The sequence below is a fragment of the Puma concolor genome, chromosome D2 (assembly GCF_028749965.1).
Source record: "Puma concolor isolate L17-30 chromosome D2, mPumCon1.1.hap2, whole genome shotgun sequence".
In the NCBI taxonomy this organism is placed as follows: Eukaryota; Metazoa; Chordata; class Mammalia; order Carnivora; family Felidae; genus Puma; species Puma concolor.
This window is the reverse complement of record NC_141677.1, coordinates 54,257,685-54,266,367: the sequence shown is the minus strand read 5'-3', so window position 1 is coordinate 54,266,367 and position 8,683 is coordinate 54,257,685. Positions and strand designations below refer to the sequence as shown.

The 8,683-nt window shown below is 52.0% G+C and overlaps 1 protein-coding gene across 1 annotated transcript; it reads right to left on the bottom strand.

Moving 5' to 3' along the window:
* Positions 1-3,130: 3,130 nt before the first annotated feature.
* CYP26A1 (cytochrome P450 family 26 subfamily A member 1) lies at positions 3,131-6,837 on the bottom strand. The gene is made up of 7 exons (XM_025918149.2): positions 6,504-6,837; positions 6,097-6,321; positions 5,573-5,863; positions 5,299-5,469; positions 4,659-4,793; positions 3,920-4,072; positions 3,131-3,665 (listed from the first exon to the last, which is right to left on the bottom strand). The coding sequence occupies exons 1-7, from the start codon at positions 6,690-6,692 to the stop codon at positions 3,324-3,326; spliced, it is 1,506 nt and encodes a 501-aa protein (XP_025773934.2). The 5' UTR covers positions 6,693-6,837; the 3' UTR covers positions 3,131-3,323.
* Positions 6,838-8,683: the final 1,846 nt, after the last annotated feature.

The following is an 8,683-nucleotide window of genomic DNA, read 5'->3' as shown; positions in this document are numbered from 1 at the left end:
CTGTGTCATCACCAAGGGGCTCTAGTCACCTCAAAATGTTTTCCTTATATGGTGTTAACTTCTTCCTTCTAACTTACCCTCCTAAGTGCATGCTCTGTCCTTTGAAACAGGCCTGAACCTGTATTTTCTGCAACAACCCTTTAACTATTTGAAGGCGGAGCCGCCAAAACCTCTCTAAACATCCCTAGTTCCTTGCATGGTACTTTTGTGGGACGGCTCCTGGACCTGGTTAAGGTCATCCGAACACTGCCCCTGTCCTTCGAAAAACGTGTTCTCCCCTTCCCCAAACTGAGGGCCATTTTCCAGAGATACCAACAGCAATGTAGGTCAGATTGTGGGCTGTATGTGGGTAACGCTGGACACCTGAGCCAGGTGACCTCAAAGACCACAGATCGTGACCACTTCAGGAACTAAATGGTGATCCAGATCCACCCAGGGTGCCCAGGGTGACCCTTCCAGAGAAGCCAGGCAGCCTTGACCGGGCCTGAGGCCGAGTACTTGCTAAGCCTGGGAAGTCCGTAGCCTCTCATTGTTTGGGGTAAAAGCAGGCCCCGGGCCAGAGTCCGTGGATGCTGGATTTCATGGACACTGGTGGGGAAAACCACTGGGCCCTGAGGTTGGCATAGAAGGGAGAAGCCCGCCCCCTTGTGGACCTCTGGGGTGTGGCAAGGTGCAAAAGCACCCTGAAACCTCACTGATGAGGGGTCTAGGGGAACAGCCACTTCCTGTCACGCTCCCATTTTACTGGTTGCCTCTGGCAGCCTGCAAGAGAAGTGATCTGGCCTGTCAGAGGGCAGGGGATGGTAGCAGGGGACACATCCAGAAGTTAGGAGGTAGAGACCCCTGAATCTACTTGTCTGCCAACAGAAAGTTGGAGATAAACCAGGCAGGTGTTATTAGCTGCTGGGGAAAAAAAGCAAAAAGTAAAAAGCAAAAAAAAAAAAAAAAAAAAAGGCGGCAGGAGGCCTTTCCTGGTTCAGCCACTCCCTGGGTGGCCCCAGGCAAATCACAGTCCCTCAGTGGGCCTCCCAAGGCTGAGCTGGGTGAAGGCTACATCCCTCTGAATGCTCACACATTATAGACCCAGCTGGAGGTTTCCACATGCCTGTACTGACAATAGCTTGTCATTGGTGGTGCCACACCCCCTGACTGAAGACAAGAGGGTTTATGGGAGGTGGCCGGGGCAAGGGCACCTGTGGAATGGGAGGCAGAGGGCACCGACTTGGCCAGCTTGGCTTCCCCACCAAGGCCCTGGAGAGCACACCATGACGGTTCAGCATGCCGCAGGAAGCCCCTCAGCCATTTATCACAGTGGTCTCCCCTACCTTGGGCCAATCCATACCTTGGGCCAATCCTAAATCTAGAACAGTCACCTCATCCTGAAAAACTTCTCCACTGAGTGATACCTGAACACTGACCCAAAGGTGTCCGTGTCATAAAACATGCTTGCCCCAGCTAGACGTGATCCAGGCCTGTTTAATGTTCAATATGGCAGTCCACAAACATTGATTCTGCCTCACGTCCAAACATCTCTACACTGTCTTCACGCAGCACTAAGCGTATTATCAAAGGTTGTGTTTTTAATGTATTTTCAGGGTAAATTCTGTACTACTCTGTAATCGATGAACATAATTGGGCTAAATGTAACCTGGGAGATTCAAGCCAGAAGTGCTTTCCTCAACATTCTCCAGATGAAAGATAGAGGCAAATTTTAAAAATTGCATTATATTTTTAAATGGTTCGATTTTTTTCCTGCACTATGCTCACAGAGACATGGGGTCACAGAGTCACCAAAGATGTTATTTTAAAACACTTAACTGTCCTCTGGCAAAATGAAAGGTATTGAAACCCTTATAAAATATGGCCTTGTATAAATTACCTGAAATAATGTCCTCAGGCTAATGTGCTTCTAGCTGGAAGGATCTGGGGCAAATATTACGAGGGGAGGGGTCATCTTGCACACCAAGTTTCACTAAAGCTTTGGCTGAAACTAAATAAGCCTGTAATTTCTCATTTAAAAAAAAAAGCATTATAAAGTTATTATAAGACATTTTAAGTTATTATACAAACACCCCTTAAAAATTAGAGGATTCCAGCAAGAAGTACAATCCAAGTTCTACCTAAAAAGTAAAGTCAGGTGGAACATGTAACTCTAATTGCAGACAGAACCCTTTTCAAACACCTATTTAGACCACCCAGCTTCTGCAGTATTGCCAAATTCTAAAATTGTAATGAAAATTTTAAAGTCCAAAACCTACAAGCCATCAGAGGTTCAGTAAGCAGATTGTGCCATTTCAAAACTGAAAATGTGCTTGCATAAGCAAGTCACCGGGGCTAACCTTTCTGGATAGAGAGTCTGGCCTCCAGTTCAGAACATGGCTATGCCAGGGTCAGAAATGTGACCAAACTGCGCTTTCACGGAGGTTAGCCAAGGTTCACAAGGTCATGACTGGGCCATTTTATCAGTCCTGTCAGGCTCACACCCTATTGCCTGGCATAGATAAAAACTTTATCTGTCAGCTTGCTAAATCTACTCCTCCCGCCTTATTTTCAATAAAGAAAAGCCTGGACTAGCTTATCTAAACCAGAGACTGGCCTCTTCCAATACTGTTTTCAGATGCAACTTCTGGTCTCATTTTTGGTCACTAACTGTCCATAATTAGAGTGACCGGCTTCCTCTTACCTGAAACCTTCAGAAAAACAGTGCTGGCACTCTGCAACAACATAGATTCATTATGTTTATTAAACGTACTAAGTTTATGGCTGAAGGTTTTAGGTTAGAGTAGGATGTTCTCAAGCATTACCTTTTCAAATTCATCTTTCCCCAAAGCAAAGCAAGCAAAAAAAAAAAAAAAAAAAAAAAAAAATCTAAAATTAACTTTCATAGATTTTCCAAATAGGGAATCTAAACCATAGAAACATTTACAAATGTTGGACTAACTCACACTCACATTTGTATTTTTCTGATAACTGTGAAGAGAAAAAGCAGCTAAAGTTTCTTCCTCACAGAAAATAGATATGCGCAGATAACAAATAAAGCCATGCAGGTAGATGCTTAGAAATCTGGCTAAATATACAAATATAAAACCAGTGAGCTTTCCCCCCACAGGAATCTTAAATGCAAGACAAGCACCTTCAGATTTTACTTTATTTGGAAACTATCCAAATTCATTATTTTAATATTTAAAGACTGTGGTACTGTAGTAGAGACACATAAATATTATAATATACATTTAGAAATTAAATATAATAAAATCAACATGACACTATGTAAAACCTCACGTGCACTTCAAATAAGTCTGAAGGCTGGGCATTCACACCCATCAGGTTTCCCCCTGGAAACGGGTGAACCTTGCAGGGAGATCATCCACAGGGTACACGGTGGGACTAGTTTTCATTGTAGGAGGTCCATTTAGAAGCCGCCAGTCACAATGCCTGGCCAGCTCCACTGTAAATATTTTGAGAAGAATTTTTGCAAACTCTTTCCCTACGCAGCTCCTCAGGCCGCCTCCAAATGGAATGAAGCTGAACCTGGACGCATCCTCTGGGTGAGGCAGCATAAATCGGTCAGGATTAAATTCCTCCTTGTTGGTGAAGATATCTGCCACATCGTGAGTATCACAGATACTGTAGATAACATTCCAGCCCTTGGGAATCTGGTATCCCTGCAAAAGATTATGAAGTCCCAAGGGCTGACAAACTGGAATCTAACTTTCAACAACAAAAAGTTATCACTGATAACCGGACCAATTATGAGTTGAAAAAAAGGGATGTGTGGAGAGAGACAGAGCAGACAGACATTTTGATGGTGGAAACACGTGCGCACAGGGGGCAGGATGATGACATCAAAAGCATAAGAAATTGAAACCAATGCACAGGGAAGCAAGGGGAGATTCAAAACCACAACAAATTAACTTACATTTAATTCAAAAGTCTTAAGAGCGACCCGAAACCCTCCTGGAACTGGGGGATTCAGTCGAAGGGTCTCTTTTATAACACACCCAATGTATTTAAGCTGTCCCAAAATTTCCATGTCCAACTTGTTGTCTTGATTGCTTTTGCAAAGTAAACCCTATCAAAACAGTCATACAGAGGTGAACGGTTATTTTGTGCTCCAGTAAAATCAGCCCAGCAGACGTAAACAGGGCTTAAGTGGCGGCCAGACCCAAAGGGCCCCATGTTGGGAGTTTTCCCCCTGAGGGGGAAACTGTGAGCAGCTAATGACCATTTGCCTCCACCCCTTGGCCCAAATCCACTATCTATTTACAATTCCAAGAGAAGGCTGCTCCCCACTTAGAACCACGAAGCTTCTCCCCCGCCCCCATCACCACCACCACTGTCACCACCACCTAGGAGTCCCCATTCATGCCCTTGAAATACAAATTCGAGAAAGTGGAATCCAACTGAAAATCTCCAATGCACTGCAAAAAGTGGAGAACGCGTAGGAATACAAGGATCAAACCCTGCCTGAGTGGGATCACAGCTCACAATTCCTTCCTTTTTATTCACAAAGCTAATTCTCTTTCGTCACCGGCCCACCCACCCCTTGGCCCTGCGCTTTCAAAATACTCAGAGAAGTCAGCACACTTACATATTGGCAAGATGGCTAGGGGACAGCAGAATTTCTCAAGCTAATTTCAAGGCCAATGTCCCCCTACCTTACTCTTGAGCTCCTCTCGAACCTTCTGGAGAACATGGGGGTAGAGCCCCAAGTAAGTAATCAGAGACGTGGCTGCACTAGCTGTGGTTTCATGTCCTCCAAAGAGAAGTTCGGTTGAAGATTGCTTTAGTGCCTAAGGATGGAATAATTCAAACGTTTTTTACAAGTTTGCATGCAATTTTACACAGCAATCACTTAGAACCCAACTGAAGGTTCTGGAAAGATGAGCCGAGCTAAAAGTTTGCTGATAGAAAGCCAAGGAAGGCTATATTTTTAAACATAATGCATAGTCCCTTTCGTTCAGCTAGAGCAGGGAGGCCAGTAAAATCCCACCACGCTGGGAATTCTTGAATGAAAGCCTTGGTTGTATTAAAATCGCCCAACATTCTTTATTTATATTTTGCAAATTCCAACGTTCCCCGGAAAGCCTGGTAGGGCTAGGGCACGCTCCCTGTTCCGCTGCATCCTCTCCCACAGCTCTCCGGACCCGGTGTCTCAACCTTCTGGGTCCCATCCCTGGAGTCTGGGCGGTCTGCTCACTGTGGAGTCTGGGCGTCAGCTTTGGGGACCCCAGGTACCGCCCTTGGAAAGCCAGAGGACCAAATTCCGCAGTGCCTCTTCCTGGAATTGCCACTCACCTGCATGTCCAGCCTCTCTCCCCTCTCCCACGAGTGCTCGATCAACAGCTGCAGCGCATCTTTGCAGCCACCGCCCGCCTCCGCCTCCGCCTCCGCCGCCCGCAGCCCGCAGATCTTGGCGCGAATGTTCTCCTCTATGCGCGCGTGGATGAGGTTGCGCGCCTTCATGCCCTGAGCGCAGAGAGCGCACCGCAGTGAGCTGACGCCGAGCCCCCACGTCCCCGCGTCCCCGCGTCCTCGCGCCCCTAGCTCCTCACGCTACAAGCTCTTTTACCCGGTACAGCCCACTGAAGGGCACGTCGATGGGCAACGAGAAGAGATTGCGGGTCATTTCCTCGAAGGCCTCCACCAGCTGCTGCTCCGCGTCCCCGCCGTTCGCCAGTCGGGGCTCACAGCCCAGCAGGATGCGCATGGCGATGCGGAACATGAGGCGCTTCACCTGGGGGTAGACCAGGAGGCCGCGCTCGCCGCAGCTCAGCCACTGCTCCAGGCAAGTGCCCACTTCTTCCGCGATCACCGGCACGTAGTACTGGAGCGCCTCGCGGCTGAAGGCCCGCATAATCACCTGAGCTCCAAAAGAGGGAAAGTGTTAAAACCGCCCCCCTCGCCTTCCGGGATCCCCTTCCAGCCCCCCTCACCGCTGCCAGACCCAAGGCACTTCTCGGCTGATAGAGCTAAACTGGGCTTGAACGGGTCCCAACCGACATCTCGTGCAGCTAGCGCTCGCCCGGCATTTATCTGCTAGAACCCCTCCAGGGGACAGGGTCCCCCTCCCTGTCCGGGCACCGCCGCCCTCACCTTCTTGCGCTGCTTGTGCGAGGAGTCGTGCAGGTTGGAGAGGCAGCCGGAGCCCAGGATGGTGCGCACCGACGCGGGCCAGTGAACCGACACCAACCGGTGCTCCCCGAGCAAGATGCGCCGCACGTTGTCGGCGCCCATCACCCGTACTGTGGGCCGCCCGAACAGATGCGTCTTGTAGATGAAGCCGTATTTCCTGCGCTTCATCTGCAGGAACTTCCTTCGCTGGGAGAGGAGGGCGGAGGAGAGAGACAGGCGTGAGGGGGCGCCGGGGAGCGCCGCGCCTCCGGCTAGCCCGGATCCTAGCCATAGTCACCTCCCTCAAAGGGACGCCTACCCTGGCTTCTGGAAGCCCTGAGCCCAGTCGGGCTCCTGAGAATCGTCCTGTCCCGCCCAAGCTCCCTTACCTGTAGCACCATCTGCAGTGTTTCCCCAAAGAAGGGGAAGCCCATAGTTCCGGGGGGCAAAGGGAGCGCGCAGCTGCGGTCGCGGCTGCTCACGCAGTACAGGTCCCAGAGCTTGATCGCGGCCAGGAAGAGCAGCAGCGGTAGCACGAAGGTGCAGAGCGCACTGGCCAGCAGCGCCGGGAGCCCCATGGCGCGCCGCGGCCTCCCGCGCCACCTGCCGCCGTCGCCAGCGCTCCGAACCCCGCCGCGCGCCCGCTTTATAGGCGGCCCAGGTTGCTGCCCACGTTACCTTGGTCAGACAATTAGTTCACCCAAAGTTCATCTTTAATTGCGGATTGGGCCCCTGGCTCCTCCCCCCGCGAGGCGCTGCCCAAAATCTTTAACCGTTTGTTCCACGCCGAGGCAGAGGCGGCACGGTGGCTGCTTCCCTCGGAACGCGCCTCCTGGGGTGCGAGGCTAGAGAGAAGCCTGCCTCCCCCTTACAAGGTGTGCGGGGCTCCGAGACGGCGGCAGAGGCCGACTTGGGCTCCGGGGAGCGGGAACTCCAAGCCCTGGGCTTCCTGGTGATCTTTTTGGAATCCCTCGCGCAGGGTCCGACGGGCGGTCCCAGAGCTGCCTTCAATGGCTTTTCATTTTCAGGCGCCGTGTGGGCTCCCTTCCACCTGCTGGCGGAAGCAAAGGGAAGTGCGTTCAGGGACCGACTGGCTTGCCACGTCCCACGCTGGGGAAACTGAGTTCCAGAACGCAGAGCAAAACGCAGACTTCCCGAATCTCCCGAAGATCCCGCAGAAGAGCCCAGGGCCAGAACCTAAGCGAGAGCCGGGGTGGTGTGTGCGTGCAGGGCGGGGGTCAGATATGATCGGAGGATCATAGATCCCAGCTCCCCAAACCCCTCAAGGAGGTCAGCACTCATGAAGTCTTGAAAGGTCCAACTTAAGGGTACAAGAGAGCCTCCAGATCCCTCAGGACTCCAGGTGTAACCTTGCACAAGTCAGAGCCCCAACTCTGACGCCCCAGCGGGAGGCCACAGGGGCAATTCATCCAGGGCTCAGCGCTCTGAGAACCGGCAGCAGCCGGCCGGATTCCGAGGGCCCTGGGACTCATCGCCCCAGCTAGGCGGAGAGGAAGGGGATCCTTAGGCCTGGGAAGATGAGGTGACAGAGATTAGAGAAAGGAAAGCCCAGGAGTCTGTGCTCCGGGGCTCGGCTCCATCTCTACTTGCACGACCTGGAGTGAGTCACCACAAATCCTTGCTCCTGTCTCCTTCTCCTTAATATGAAGGCGGTAATTCCCAATCCGTCTACACAACACCCCGGGATAGTTGTGTTTTCAAGATGGGCTTCTGGTTGCAAATACTTTCCCCAGTTCCACGCACTAGATTACGTCACCAGGATGACCTGGAGCCTTCCTCCGCTCTCACGGCCCCCACCCACCGAAGCCACCCGGGTGAGAGGGGTGCTTGGCCCTGAACCCAGGCCTCTGCCGGCCGCTAATGGGAGTGTTGAGAGAATCCATCCTCGGAAGCAGGTCTGGCCCTTGCCCAGCTGCAATCAGCCGCTCCTGCAGCCGATGCCTGATGCCCGGAGCTCGGACACTGCGGAGTGCACGTGCGCTCCCCACTTCTCACCTGGCGGGGCCACACGCATCCTCAGTTTGAGCGCCGGACTCACCAGCCGCGCGGAAAACGAAACAGAATACGTTTGTTTAAAACTAAACGCCGGCTTTTGCAGGAGCACGCCGCACGCCTCGGAAGGCGTCCTTTGTAAATGGAAAACTCTTTGATCGTAAGAGCTGTTAAATACGTGACCCTCCCGCGGTGGCCCCCAAAGCTGGCGGGATTGGAAAATGTGGAGTCCTAGGGACTGCACGGTCCCGCAACGCTCCAAGCCGGAGTCGCCACAGAGCTTGCTTGGCAGTCTGCGTTTCCCGCATAACCCTACTCGGTGTTTCAGAGGCTCTAGAGAAGGGTCTTTCCCACCGTCATTTCATCTAACCGTTTGGCGACTGCAAACGGTGCCAGCCAACTTCTGGGCACCGGCACGAACCGCGCGAGACGCACCAGAAGTGATTCGCAGAAATCCTGGGCCCGCCCCTTTCTAGACAGCGCTCGGGCCGGTGAGCAAAACTGGCGAGCGGGGGCGTGACCTGGGGCCCATTCCCAATCCTCTGGCCTGACCTGC

What these genes read in the sequence shown, in the direction of transcription:
- CYP26A1 (XM_025918149.2), bottom strand. Translation starts at nt 6,692, where the DNA reads ATGGGGCTCCCGGCGCTGCTGGCCAGTGCGCTCTGCACCTTCGTGCTA. An exon ending in CACTGCAGATGGTGCTACAG is followed by an intron (nt 6,322 to 6,503) that starts GTAAGGGAGCTT and finishes CTCCTCTCCCAG; the next exon opens with CGAAGGAAGTTCCTGCAGAT. An exon ending in TTAAGACTTTTGAATTAAAT is followed by an intron (nt 3,666 to 3,919) that starts GTAAGTTAATTT and finishes AATCTTTTGCAG; the next exon opens with GGATACCAGATTCCCAAGGG.